Source organism: Pongo pygmaeus, chromosome 15 (assembly GCF_028885625.2).
Source record: "Pongo pygmaeus isolate AG05252 chromosome 15, NHGRI_mPonPyg2-v2.0_pri, whole genome shotgun sequence".
Taxonomy (NCBI): Eukaryota; Metazoa; Chordata; class Mammalia; order Primates; family Hominidae; genus Pongo; species Pongo pygmaeus.
Window position 1 is genome coordinate 103,074,715 of NC_072388.2, and position 15,261 is coordinate 103,089,975.

The window sequence follows — 15,261 nt, forward strand, 5'->3', positions numbered from 1 at the left end:
AAAAAAAAAAAAAAGAAGAAACTAGCTTTAGGCAAATCATTCATTCAATAACCTTTTTTTTTTTTTTTTGAGTACTGGTATGGAAAAGGTGCCTCCTAAGGGGCAGAGGTTATAAAGATGAGTACTGGGCAGACACATCTGCTGATGTGTGCATGTTTATGTGTTAGAAAGGCTGGTGCAGGGATCCTGGAGCCAGTGGGTTGCGGGGCAGAGGGGAGATGATGGGCATGTGAACTCAGGAGAGACTGCCACAAGCTGAGGAGAGCTCACTTTGGGGCTTTTCGCTGGTGATAGCCTTGATTTTTCTTCTCAAGTAAAAGAGAGGATGTTTGTGCTGAGGAAATGTTCTGAAGTCAAGTGACAGCATGAGATTTGTGATGGTGTTAAATACCTTTTAGCTACTGATTTTTGTTTTTCTTTTCTCTATGCTACTTCTCTAGACATCTCCTTCAGTGGGAAGTTCAGAAGATAGTAGGGCCTGGAATAGAATTACTTACAGAATAAATCCTTACACTTCTTACACTGAGGAAAGGAGAACTCCCTCTTTGAAACTTAGTAATTATCTCTCCACTTAGGCTGAGAAATGTCCCAGAATAGAATCTTACTGTCCCCTTGTACATTGACGTTTCCTAAGTTCTAGAGTAACTGGCTTCTTTAGAAAAATAGCAGGCTGCCTAGCCCTTGAGTGCTAGCTGGTTCTGGGGTGGGGCGGGGTGGGGGGGGCAGTGGGTCCTGGGGTGGCTCTGACTGTGAGGTACTCTGTCTGAGGAGGGCTGCAAGGTCTGTCTGAGGTGCTGCCTCCCTGACTGCTGTCCCCGAGTGTCAGTGCTACTGACCTCGGGTCCTAACCTTGCTCTGGTTTACCTGCTTGTGACTGACCCAGCTTTTCCAGAACCAGCCCTTGCCCACCCTTGTGAGCTGCAGTTATGCACATCATGGAATGTGTCCTGTAGGGGTCACATGGCTCCCGGTCAGTGTTGGACTGGCACGTCTTCTTCCCTGTGCTTGCTTGCTCAGATGACAGTGTACCTGCAGGCCTGGCAGGGGTTGTGGCAAGCAGGGACCATGGGAGGCTGGCCCAGTGGTTCTCTGTGCTCGAGGTAGGTGGAGAGGTTTCTGGTTGTCACAGTGACCTTGGGCACAGTTGGCAGTAAATGAGCAGGGGCGAGGGTGCAGAACATTACTTTGCCGTCTCTCAGGGGGCCCTAAGGAGAAACACTGGGGGCCGTGACTGAGTGGGTGGTCTGTGGTCTGTTGGCCGATGCTCTTTGCTTCCTCTTAACCAGGAGTGATACCAGCCCCCTGAGGAACTGCATTTAGCAGAGAGAACTGGTTTAGTCCCCAGTCCCCCAGGGGTGCCTTTCTGTCAGCAGTGACATGTGTGTTGCCTGATGCCATGTGGGGGGGGTGCCCCCTTTTTTATTTTGTAGGTACACGAACGAACAGAAGAAATGGATTTCCTGCTATTGATAGTCCGCAAACTCTTAAGAACAAATTCACGTTTTGTGAAGGTAAATTTGATTTCATGAGTAACAGACATATTGAGGGTTAAGATTCATTGTTAAGTTTTGTTTCTCTCTATAGTCCGTTGGTGTCTATAGAGCATTCTGGGATCCCCGACAGATACTAAAATCTGAGGATCCTCAAGTGCCTTACATGAAATGGCATAGTAAAGTATTTGCATGTAGCCTATGTACATCTTCCCATATGCTCTAAGTCACCTCTAGGTTATCTACAATACTGAATATAATGTAAATGCCCTGTAAATAGTTGCTATACTCTATTTTTTAAATTTGTATTTTTATTTTTTCTGAATATTTTTGATTTTCAGTTGGTTGAATCTACAAATGCAGAATCTGGATACAGAGGGCTGACTGTATTTTTTTTTTTTTTCTTGAGACGGAGTCTCGCTTTGTTGCCCGGGCTGGAGTGCAGTGGCGTGATCTCGGCTCACTGCAAGCTCCGCCTCCTGGATTCATGCCGTTCTCCTGCCTCAGCCTCCCAAGTAGCTGGGACTACAGGCACCCACTACCAAGCCCGGCTAATTTTTTGTATTTTTAATAGAGGCGGGGTTTCATTGTGTTAGCCAGGATGGTCTCGATCTCCTGACCTCGTGATCCGCCCGCCTTGGCCTCCCAAATTGCTGGGATTACAGGCGTGAGCCACCGTGCCTGGCCCAGGGCTGTTTGTTTGTTTATTTACTTATTTATTTATTTTGAGATGGAGTCTCACTCTGTTGCCCGGGGTGGAGTGCAGTGGTGCGATCTCAGCTCACTGCAACCTCTGCCTCCCAGGTTCAAGCAATTCTCATGCCTCAGCCTCCTGAGTAGCTGGGACTACAGGTACCCACCACCACGCCAGGCTAGTTTTTTTTTGTATTTTTTGGTATAGATGGGGTTTTGCACCAGGCTGGTCTTGAACTCCTGACCTGAACTGATTTGCCTGCTTTGGCCTTCCAAAGGGCTGTGATTACAGGTGTGAGCCACCACGCTTGGCCGGGCTGACTGTATTTTAACAGAAACATTTGAAACTGATGACGCTTAAAATTCATGATCGTGTGTAGTACACCAGATCTTGCCAGGAAGCCGACTAAAGGGCATTCTTTTATGATCAGAGTACGGATACTTTTTGGTTATTGTGTTGCCTTAAATTCTCATATTTTCTCCAGGCTACAGAAAATGGTCTAGTTGACTATAATGACATGCTGGGTTTTGAGCTTTGCTTTTGGTTGAATAAGTACCATAGTTTAAAGGTATGTGAATGAAGCTGGGCGGTACAGTGGCTCACGCCTGTAATCCCAGCAGTTTGGGGGGCAAAGGTGGGCAGATTGCTTGAGCCCAAGGAGTTCAAGACGCCTGGGCAACATGGCAAAACCCCATCTCTACAAAAAAATACAACAATTAGCTGGGCATAGTGGTGTGTGTCTGTGGTCCCAGCTACTTGAGAGGCTGACGGAGGATTGCTTGAGCCTGGGAGGTCCAGGCTGCAGTGAGCTGTGATTGCGCCACTGCACTCCAGCCTGGGTAATAGATGAGACCCTGTCTCAAGAATTAGCCGGGCGTGGTGGCGGGCGCCTGTAATCCCAGCTACTCGGGAGGCTGAGGCAGGAGAATTGCTTGAAGCCGGGAAGCGGAGGTTGCAGTGAGTCGAGATTGTGCCACCGCACTCCAGCCTGGGCAACAGAGAGAGAGACTCCATTTAAAAAAAAAAAACAAAAACAAAACAAAAAGTAAGTGAATGAATCTGCAATCCCTGTGTTTGAAATAGCACCAAAGTGCATTGAAGTTTGAGAACAGAGTATGTACCACTATTTGAGAGACGTAAGTAGAGTTAAATGAAAGTTGATGGGAATCATAAATATCATTTACTTCTTATTTGAACAAAAAGGAAGAAGGTGTGAACTAGGCCAAAATGGCGAAGGGTTTAGAATAATTGTGCAATCTAAATAAGTCTACTCATAGGTCGACCTTAACCCAGCTGTGCTAAGCAGAGGTCTGTGGGAAACAGCTTGATAAAAGGCCGCATGGTTGAGATATTCAGTTATTCTATGATGGGGCTGCTAAGGGATTTGCTGTTATTGGAAAGCAGTTGCTTTCTAAACCATAAAGCATTTTGTCTTCACGTGTTTATTTGTTGAGGAAAAAGTTTCTCTTTCTCTTTCCCATGTCCCCAGGTGGGGAAGCTTCTGTCTTAGGATGTTCATATTTTCACTGGGTGGGTGCTGAATGAATGGAACTCGACACTTGCAATCAGTTGTCTTATTGCTTGAGATGACTATGAAATGAATGAGAGAATTTGGCTATTTCAGTCCTTTTTGGAATCTTAACCAAGCTGCCATTGAAGATTATTCACATTGAGACCTTTCTTGAATGTCATTTAAGACTCTTATTTTTCACTCAAGTCAGAATAATAAGTTGGTTACACATTTTTTAGTTTTCAGTGGTAAAAAGAGTTAAAGTGTTAGTGGATTAACAAAACCCTACACCGATGGACATGGTGGTAAGGAATTTGGTACTTATAAGTTGTAAGATATGGTTTGTCAGTTTCACTATGTTCATGATTTATTAACAAATATGTGAAGCAGCATATTTTCTCGATTTAGAAACTTATATGGTACATGTAGTTGGGCCAAGAAATTAGACACCATATCCTAGATGGTTTTGTAAGAGTTTTTTAAAAAACTCTCAAAAAATCTTATTAGCTTTTAAAGAGAGTGCCACTGTCAAGAGGACCTGCATGTGGGGCACGGGCACATGGGCTTTAAGGCCTCCCCTTTCCTCTCCCGCCAACCTTTAGCTCCCTGTGGTTCCCCCGACCTGGCTTCCTCTCAGTGCCTCCTCTATACCGTCCTCCAGCCACTGACCTTGTTGTCACTTCTCGCTGACTGGACTCAGCTCAGGCCCACTTCAGACACGCAGTTGTCTTGGGTGTCTGTTGACTTGTCTGTTTGGAGAAGAGGCAGAGGGCTTCGGGGGAGGGTGGATGAGGGAGGCTGGTGGCCAGGCGGAGTCCTCCTTGCTCCCTGCATTCCAGGCTTGGCCTCTTGTTTTCAGGCTGCACTCAGTGTCCTGCAGTTCACTGGCCTCATCGTTCCTTAAAACCTAGTTTAGAGATCATTTATGGTGACTGGGGTGTGTCCCTTAGGAGCCACTCTTCCACTCCAAGTGGCTTCTGAGAGCATTCTTTTTAACTTCAGACATCTCTTCTTAAAATGAGTTTTAGTCTGTACAGTTTTTACCATTTGTATCTCATTCCAAAGGGGAAAATACAGACGTTTTCTTTACTCAATAACTGCAACAACAATGCTTATATGAAATGTTTACTTTTTGGCTGGGTGTGGTGGCTCACGCCTGTAATCCCAGCACTTTGGGAGGCCGAGGTGGGCAGATCACTTGAGCTCACGAGTTTGAGACTGGCCTGGGGAACATGGCGAAACCCTGCCTCTACAAAAAAAAGTTACAAAAATTAGCCAGGTGTGGTGGTGCACACATGTAGTCCTAGCTACCTGGGAGGCTGAGGTGAGAGGATCACTGAAGCCCAGGAGGCTGAGGTTGCAGTGAGCTGACATCATGCCACTGCACTCCAGCCTGGGTGATAGAGCCAGAACTTGTCTCAAAAATAAAAAAGTGTACTTTTTGGCTAGGATTTCCACTTAGATAACTCTACTTGCGATGTACAGTAGGTGGTGAGCAGCCAGCCGGACTGCTGTGCCCACTCCCCACGTAGCATTGTGGAGACTGCTGAGCTGGGAGACCCTCCATAATCAGCCACTTTCTCCTGGCACATCTCGGGCTATATGCACTGCTCCTGTCATTCATGGTTGAGTTTCTTAAGGATATCATTTCATATTTGCTTTTTGACAAAACTGAAAGCTGCAGTCACTCATCTTGCCCCAGTCTGGGATTGTTCCTCTGCTACTGCACCACTGTCGTCCTGGGACTTCTCCAGTTTCTTGAGTTGGAGCTAGAGTTTTCTAGATCCCCTGTCTTCTTTGCTGGCTTACTCTGTCATTTCTCTGGAACACATCATAGAGTAACTTATTCTTTTTAATTTATTTTTTATTTTTGTTTTTAGAAACAGGATCTTGCTCTGTTGCCCAGGCTAGAGTGCAGTGGTGTGATCATACATCACCGCAGCCTCGACCTCCTTGGCTCCAGTGATCCTCCCACCTCAGCCTCTTGAGTAGCTGGGACTACAAGAGGGCACCATCATGCCCAGCTATTTTTAAATTTTTTGTAGTGATGGGGTCTTGCTATGTTGCCCAGGCTGGTTTTAAACTCTTGGTGCAAGATTACAGGCATGAGCCACGGCACCTGGCCTTACTCTTTTTTTTAAAATTTATTTTTAATTAATTAATTTTTTTGTAGAGACAGTGGTCTCATGTTGTTGCTCAGGCTGGTCTTGTACTCCTGGGCTCAAGTGGTCCTCCCGCCTCAGAGTGCTGGGATTGTAAGTGTGAGCCACAGTGTCTTTGTTTACCTGGGCCTTATTCTTTTTTAAAATTAGTTTCTTGATGTAAAGTTTTCTTTCAGAAAAATGGTTTTAATTTACCCTTATTGGAAATAAAATTTATCATTTGAAAAGGTACTCGAAGAGAAATAGTAAAAGTTGGTATCTCTGAACATTGTTTAAACTACAGTAATTACACTAGATATTAAATCAGGGTGGTCTGTTTAAAGTCTCAAAAGTTGTTAGATAAGGAGTGAAGCAGAAGAAAAGCCTGCAGTTTTAGAAGTATTTAATTTGGTTATGATTCTTATTGTTTTATTTTAATGTTTTCTCTTACTCTGTAGGTGGTCCTGATGTCGGCTACCATCAACTGTAAAGAGTTTGCAGACTACTTTGCCGTTCCTGTTCAAAACAAGATGAATCCTGCATATATTTTTGAAGTGGAAGGCAAGCCCCATTCAGTTGAAGAGTATTATCTTAATGACTTGGAGCACATTCATCACAGCAAGGTATGTTAGAATGTGTTGTTTCTTTTATAGTGAGCGTACTCTTGTATTTGATCAAACCTGCATTCATCACCTATGATTGTAAGGCCCTGCGAGAAAATTATTATTTTAAAATTGATGCATACTACGTGTACATATTTATGGAGTATAGTGTGATATTTTGATACGTAGGTATAATGTGTCATGATCAAGTCAAGGTAATTAGCAAATTCATCATCTCCAACATTTATCATTGTTAATTATCTTTAACATTTATCTTTGTGGTGGGAACATTTAAAATCCTCTCTTCTAGCTATTTGAAAATAAACGATAAGTTGTTGTCAACTGTAGTCACCGTACCGTGCTCTAGAACACGAAAACTGGGCATAGTGGTGGGGGTCTGTAGTTCCAGCCATAGTGGGACCCTCATCTCTCTTTAAAAAGGACACTAGAAGTTATTTCTTATCTAGCTATAATTTTGTGTCCATTAACCAACCTCTTCCTATTTCCTCCCCTTCCCAGCCTCTAGTAACTTCTTTTCTACTCTCTCCTTCTGTGAGATCAGCCTTCTTAGCGTCCACATTTGAATGGGAATGTGTGGTATTTATCTTTCTGTGTCTGACTTATTTCACTAACTTCACTCAGCCATGTTGCCCAGAATGATAGGATTTCATTCTTTTTTATGGCTGAGTAGTATTTAATTGTGTGTATATACTATATTTTCTTTATCATTCATCTCTCTCTTTTTTTTTTTTTTTTTTTGAGACAGTCTTGCTCTGTCGCCCAGGCTGGAGTGCAGTGGCGCGATCTCAGCTCACTGCAAGCTCCGCCTCCCAGGTTCACGCCATTCTCCTGCCTCAGCCTCCTGAGTAGCTAGGACTACAGGCGCCCACCACCACGCCCAGCTAATTTTTTGTATTTTTAGTAGAGATGGGGTTCACCGTGGTCTCGATCTCCTGACCTCATGATCCGCCCACCTCGGCCTCCCAAAGTGCTGGGATTACAGGCGTGAGCCACTGCGCCTGGCCTATCCATTCATCTCTTGATGTACACCTAGGTTGATTCCATATCTTGGCTATGGTGAATAATGCTGCGGTAAGCGTGAGAGTGGAGCTGTCTCTACAGCATATTGTTTTTCTTTCCTTTGGATATATACCCAGTAGTAGGATGGCTAGGCCATATGGTAGTTCTGTTTTTAGTTTTTTGAGGATCATCCCTACTGTCTTCCATAAACGCTATACTAATTTACATTCCTACCAACAGTATACAAGAGTTCCCCTTTCTTTGCATTTTTGCCAGCATTTGTCATATTTTGTCTTTTATTTTTACTTATTTATTTTAGAGATAGGGTTTTTGCTCTGTCACCCAGGCTGGAGTGCAGTGGCACTATCATAGCTCACTGAAACCTTGAAGTCCTGGGCTCAAGCAGTCCTCCTGCCTCAGCCTCCCAAAGTGCTGGGATTACATGTGTGAATCACTGCACCCAGCCTTTATTTGTCTGATAATAGCTATTCTGGCACATGCGAGATAATATCTCAATATGGTTTGGATTTGCATTTCCCTGACAATTGGTGATACTGAGCATTTTTTCCTGTATTAGCCAGTAGTATCTCTTCTGTTTAGAAATGTCTTTTCAGCTCACTTATTTGCCCGTTAAAAAAATTGGATTGTTTGGGCCTGGTGGGGTGGCTTACGTCTGTAATCCTAGCACTTTGGGAGGCCAAGGCAGGTGGATCACGAGGTCAGGAGATCGAGACCATCCTGGCTAACACGGTGAAACCCCGTCTCTACTAAAAATAACAAAAAAATTAGCCGGGTGTGGTGGCGGGTGCCTGTAGTCCCAGCTACTCGGGAAGCTGAGGCAGGAGAATGGCATGAACCCGGGAGGCGGAGCTTGCAGTGAGCCAAGATCGCACCACTGCACTCCAGCCTGGGTGACAGAGAGAGACTGCATCTCAAAAAAAAAAAACAAAAAACAAAATTGGATTTTTTTTTGCTGTTGAGCTCCTTGTATATTCTGGGTGTTAATCCCTTGTCAGATGAATAGTTTGCAAATGTTTCCCCACATTTTGCAGATTGTCTCTTCACTCAGTTGATTTCTTTTTTTCTTTATTTTTGTTTTGCTGTGCAGAAGCTTGTTAGTTTGATATAATCCTATTTGTCTACTTTTGCTGTCTGTGCTTTTGAGGTCTTAGCCATCAAATCTTTGTACAAATAGATGTCCTGAAGCATTTTTCCTATGTTTTCTTCTAATAGCTTCATAGTTTCAGGATTTAGTTTAAGTCTTAAATCCATTTTGAGTTGATTTTTGTGTATATTGAGAGATAGGGGTTTAGTTTTATTTTTCTGCATCTGGATATCCAGTGTTCCCAGCACCATTTATTGAAGAGACTGTTCTTTCCCCAGTGAATGTTCTTGATGCCTTTCTTAAAAATCAGTTGGCTGTAAATATGTTATTTTATTTCTGGGTTCTTTATTCTGCTCCATTGATCATCTGTGTGTCTGTTTTTATGCCAATATCATGCTGTTTTGGTTACCATTGCTTTGTAGTATATTTTGAAGTTAGGTAATGTGATGCCTCTTGCTTTGTTCTCTTTGCCCAGGATTGCTTTGGCTTGTGAGATCTTTTGTGGTTCCATATGAATTTTAAGATTGTTTTTTTGATTTCTGTGAAGAATGTCATTGGTATTTTGATTGGAATTGTGTGAATCTGTACATCACTTTGGGTAGTATAGTCATTTTAATAGTATAAATTCTTCCAATTCATGGCCAGGCACAGTGGCTCACACCTGTAATCTCAGCACTTTGGGAGGCCAAGGTGGGCCGATCACTTGAGCCCAGGAGTTTGAGAAAGAAAACATAGGGAAAATGCTTCAGGACATCTATTTGTAGTTAACATTTACTTAGTAACACTTAAAAAGACCTACTAACTAAACTTCACTTTATTTGGTTTGACTGTTTTTTCCATAATGTCCTTTATTCTGGGATCCCATCCAGGATGCTACATTAGATTTGGTCACCATGTTTCCTTAGGCTCCTCTTGGTTGTGGTAGTTTCTCAGACTTTCCTCATTTTTTAAGACTTTGACGATTTTGAAGAGTACTGGTCAGGTATTCTGTAGGACGCCCTTATACTGGAATTTGATGTTTTTCTCATGGTTAGACTGAGGTTATTGGTTTTGGGGAGGAAGACCACAGGCTGAGGTGCCATTTTTGTCACATATCAAGGGTATACACTATCAACATGACCTTTACTGGTTGTCTTAAGTCTGTTTAATGTTTTTTTTAATTAAAAAATTTAAATGGACACATAATAATTCGTGGGGTACATAGTGATGTGATACATACAATGCATGGTGATGAGCTCAGTGTAACTAGCGTATCTATTGTATCAAACATTTTTTTGTGTTGGGAACATTCAGTAGCCTCCTATAGCGATTTGAAATTACATATTATTGTTATCTGTAGAACACTGGAGCTTCCTCCTCCTATCTAGCAGTCCTTTGCTATCCTTTAACAAATCTCCCTATTGCCTCCTTTCCCCTGCCCTTCCCAGCCTCTAGTATCTTCTGCTCTACTCTTTACTTCTATTCAACTGTTTTTTAGCTTCCACATGAGAACATGTGGTATTTAACTTTCTGTTCCTGGCTTATTTCACTTAACCTAATGTCTTCCAGTTTCGTCCATGTTGTTGCAAATGACAGGATTTCACAGTTTTTATGGCTGAATAATACTCCATTGTGTATATATTCTCCATTTTCTTTCTCCATCTGTTGTACACCTAGGTTGATTCCATATCTTGGCTATTGTGAATAGCATTTAACACTGTTATGAAGGAATACCTCAGTCTGGGTAATTTATGAAAGAAAGAGGTTTATTTGTCTCACAATTCTGCAGGCTGTACAAGAACCATGGCACTGGCCTCTGCTCAGGGAGCTGGTGTGTGCAGAGATCACATGGTGAGACTGGGAGAAGGTGGGTGTGCCAGGCTTTTTGTAACAGTCACCTCTCAGGGGGAACTCTGGTAGGAACCAATAACAGCGAGAACTCAGTCTCCCCATCAAGGGAGGGCATTAATCTATTCATGAGGCATCCGCCCCCATGTCCCACACACCTGCTATTAGGCCCCACCTCCAACACTGGAATCAAATGTCAACATGAGATTTGGAGGGGACAAACTATAGCACTGATGACACAGACTTTGATCACTGGAAAGGTTGCATTTGCCAGGTTTCTCCATTATGCATTACTGCCTTCTTTCCACATTGTACTCTTGAGAAACAAGTTGCCAGGTGAGGCTCTATTCAAGGTAGGGAGGAGGTAGCACTTACATTTACAACATTTAAACAATTTGCATTTTCTGACTGTTTTATTTTTTCTTTGAGACTGGGTCTTGCTCTGTTACCTAGGCTGGAGTGCAGTGGTGCGATCACAGCTCACTGTAGCCTTGAATTCCTTGGCTCAAGAGATTCCAAGAAGCTGTGACTACAGATGCTTACCACCATGCTTGGCTAATTAAAAACATTTTTTTTGTGGAGATGGGGTCTTGCTATGTTGTCCAGGCTGATCTTGAACTCCTGTTTGTAGGGACCAGCCCCACAGGGTCGGTGGGTTTTTCTCCCCGTGTGCGGAGACGAGAGATTGTAGAAATAAAGACACAAGACAAAGAGATAAATGAAAAGACAGCTGGGCCTGGGGGACCACTACCACCAAGACGCGGAGACCAGTAGTGGCCCCGAATGCCAGGCTGTGCTGATATTTATTGGATACAAGACAAAGGGGCAGGGTAAGGAGTGTGAGTCATCTCCAATGATGGGTAAGGTCATGTGGGTTACATGTCCACTGGACAGGGGGCCCTTCCCTGCCTGGCAACCAAGGCAGAGAGAGAGAGGAGAGAGAGAGAGAGACAGCTTATGCCATTATTTCTGCTTATCAGAGACTTTTGGTACTTTCACTAATTTACTACTGCTATCTAAAAGGCAGAGCAAGGTGTACAGGATGGAACATTAAAGCGGACTAGGAGCGTGACCACTGAAGCACAGCATCACAGGGAAATGGTTAGGCCTCCAGATAACTGTGGACAAGCCTGACTGATGTCAGGCCCTCCACAAGAGGTGGAGGAGCAGAGTCTTCTCTAAACTCCCCTGGGGAAAGGGAGACTCCCTTTCCCGGTCTGCTGAGTAGCGGGTGTTGTTCCTTGACACTGATGCTACCACTAGACCACGGCTAGACCACGGTCCACTTGGCAACGGGCGTCTTCCCAGACGCTGGCGTTACTGCTAGACCAAGGAGCCCTCTGGTGGCCCTGTCCGGGCATAACAGAAGGCTCGCACTCTTGTCTTCTGGTCACTTCTCACTATGTCCCCTCATCTCCTATCTCTATAGCCTGGTTTTTCCTAGGTTATGATTGTAGAGTGAGGATTATTATAATATTGGAATAAAGAGTAATTGCTGCAAACTAATGATTAATGATATTCATATATAATCATATCTAAGATCTATATCTAGTATAACTCTTATTTTATATATTTTATTATACTGGAACAGCTCGTGCCTTCGGTCTCTTGCCTTGGCACCTGGATGGCTTGCCGCCCACACCTGTCCTCAAATGATCCTCTTGCCTTGGTCTCCCAAAGTGCTGGGATTACAGGCATGAGCCATCATGCCTGGCCTCTGACTGGTTTGAAATGTGAGAGTGATGATGGTTTACCAGTCTTCTTTCCAGCTGGCTGAAGTCTAATTAATTCCTATTGATGTTCATTGTGTATTTTCTGTCAGAGCTCACAACACTTAGATGCTTCCTTATGGACCCGCTGAGGAGCTGGATCAGGCCTTGCCATTTGCTGTCTGAGCCCGTGTGGTCAAGACAACCCAGCTTCTAGGCACCCAGGGCCCCCTTGCCTCATGGGTAGGTTATGTTCAGTAGAATAGAGAATGTCCAGCTTTAGCAATATTTATCCAACGTCTTGTTTTTGGTACCTGATAGGTGCTCAGTAAATATTTCAGTGAATGAATATGCAACACTTAGCTGTATACAGATGTTCCTTGACTTGTAATGGGGCTATGCCCTGATAAAACCATTGTGAGTTGAAATCATTAAGTTGAAAATGCATTTAATACACCTGTCCTCCTAGCCTACCTTGAATGAGTTCAGAACACTTATTTAGCCTATAGTTGGGCAAAATCACCAAATACAAGGCCTATTTTATAATAAAGTGTTGAATATCTCAGTAACTTATTGAATACTGCACTAAAAGTAAAAAGCAGAATGGTTTCATATCACTGTAAAGTCTAAAAATATAAGTTAAATCATTGTAAATCAGGGACAGTCTGTGTTAATTTTGAGCTTATAAAAATGGTGTTGTTTTGTATAGATCCTATTATACAGCTTCAGAATCAGAGGACCTTAGTTAAAATTTCGGTTGTGTTACTGTCACTACTCTTGTCATGTTATCTCACCACACTGTCTGCTGTTACAAGGGAGAAGCCCCCTTTCTTCATGGAGCGCCAGCCACGCCTCCTGGGTTTCATGTCTCATCCTTCTTACCTTCTTAGGGACCTCGTCTGATCTACTGTTTCCCCCTCCCCATTGTTACTATTAATGTCTCTTTCTCTGCTGTCCTTTTCTTGTCCACAATGAAACATAACTGAAGCTCTTTCACCCTTGTGAACACCCACCGTAGGTCTCAGGCTACTCTCCAGTCGTTGCTGGCCTGTGGACTCTCACATTCTCTACTTTTCTACCTCCCGCAGGCAATTCATTTATTGCAGGGTGGTGTCCCCTGTTGCCACTCAGACTGCACCTGCCAGGGTCCCTAGTGACCTCCTTGTTAGGAGAGCTCAGCCCTAAACTTACCTGGCCTTTCTGCAATATTTGACACTGTTGACCACTTCAATTCTTGAAACTCACTCTCTGTTTGGGTTCTGTGGTGCCCTCCTGGTTTTTCTGTTGCCAACTCTGGCTGTTCCCTTTCAGTGTCCTTTGGAGAGTCCTTTTCATCCTTTACATTCAGCTTCTTAAAAAATTGTGAAAGAGGCCAGGCATGGTGGCTCATGCCTGTAATCTCAGCACTTTGGGAGGCCGAGGCGGGCGGATCACCTGAGGTTGGGTGTTCGAGACCAGCCTGACTAACACGGAGAAACCCCAACTCTACTAAAAATACAAAATTAGCCAGGTGTGGTGGCACATGCCTGTAATCCCAGCTACTCAGGAGGCTGAGGCAGGAGAATTGCTTGAATCCAGGCGGTAGAGGTTGTGGTGAGCCAAGATCATGCCATGGCACTCCAGCCTGAACAACAAGAGCGAAACTCCGTTTCAAAAAACAAAACAAAAAAAAATTGTGAAAGAACACCCTTAGAAAAAGGGTTATATAAAATGTAAATGTGTACTGTAATGAAATTGTGAAATGAATATCCGTGATCAACAACCCAGGTCCAGTAGTAGAGCATGCCCCCCGCCCCACCTGGACTCGCTGTGGGTCCCCTTTTTTTTTTTTTTTTTTTTTTGAGACAGAGCCTTGTTCTGTCATCCAGGCTGGAGAGGAGTGGTGTGATCTTGGCTCACTGCAGCCTCTGCCTCCCAGGTTCAAGTGATTGTCCTGCTTTGACCTTCCGAGTAGTTGGGATTACAGGCGTGCACTACCATGCCTGGCTAATTTTTGTATTTTTAGTAGAGTCAGGGTTTTACCATGTTGGCCAGGCTGGTCTTGAGCTCCTGACCTCACGTGATCCGCCTGCCTCGGCCTCCCAAAGTGCTGGGATTACAGACATGAGCCTCTGTGCCTGACCTGCAGCGTGTCACTTTTGGCCCTCACCTCTCCACCTTCGGGTGCAGCTTTACATAATCCAATTTATGGCTTTGTTTTTCATCTTTAGGTCTTGAATCCATTTAAGATGGATTTTGGATTGACATGGGGTAAGAGGTCTTCTTCCTCTAGTATGAGTGTCTTAGCACCATATATTTCCCCCTCTACCTGCAGCGCGCACTCTCTCACAGGCTGCATGTGTGGCAGATGTGCCAGGTTCCCAGGCCTCAGCTTGGGACAGAAACACTGTCACTCTGCCTTATTGTGTGGACAAAGTCACATTGGCTGAGCACTTCTGTGAGAGGAATGGCAGAGTCCCTTCTTGACTCCATCTGTATGAATCATGGTGCTCCCACCATGTCCCTATCCCTGCCCCTGCCTCGGTTTTTGTCAGAGCATCTCCTCTGACATAGTGTGCCTTGACTTACTGCTGTGCGGTCCAGGAAAGCAGAGGCGCTGTCTCTCATGTTTCATCCCTATCGTGGCACACAGGTGGGGACGATTCACCAAGTGGGTCAGTGGGCCAGCATCTGGTGCGCTTCGTTGTTGTCTCAGGCCTGGCTTAGAGAAGCAGGCTGTGTTTGGTATCTTATCAGTGTGCTTAAAAAATATTCACTGGCTTGGAACTAAGTGAAATAACTTGTGAGTCAATGCCATGCCTTTTACACGGCTTGTTTGTAGGAAAAGACTTCTAGATGAGTTTGGATGCCACTGTTGGCGTTTGTGAAAAGTATGCCTTTTTTTCCTATTTTTTTTTGTATAGTTGTGTTATGACAAATATTATTATTTGGATAAAGTAGAAAACTAAGATAAAAGGTAAATATTGTGGCTGGGTGCAGTGGCTCATGCCTGTAATCCCAGCATTTTGGGAGGCTGAGGCGGGTGGATCACTTGAGGTCAGGAGTTCGAGACCAGCCTGGGCAACAAGGCTGTCTCTACTAAAAATACAAAAATTAGCTGGGCATGGTGGTGAGTGCTTGCAATCCCAGCTACTCAGGAGGCTGAGGCAGGAGAATCACTTGA

At 44.1% G+C, this 15,261-nt stretch overlaps 1 protein-coding gene across 3 annotated transcripts in view; it reads left to right on the forward strand.

Annotated features, from left to right (window-relative positions):
• TDRD9 (tudor domain containing 9) overlaps positions 1 to 15,261 on the forward strand; it is a 125,001-nt gene that overhangs the window by 40,340 nt on the left and 69,400 nt on the right. For all 3 annotated transcript variants that reach the window (XM_054449453.2, XM_054449450.2, XM_054449452.2), the window contains exons 6-7: positions 1,431 to 1,511; positions 6,294 to 6,458. In XM_054449453.2, coding sequence (XP_054305428.2) covers positions 1,431 to 1,511; positions 6,294 to 6,458 — 246 coding nt within the window. The remainder of the gene's footprint in view (positions 1 to 1,430; positions 1,512 to 6,293; positions 6,459 to 15,261) is intronic.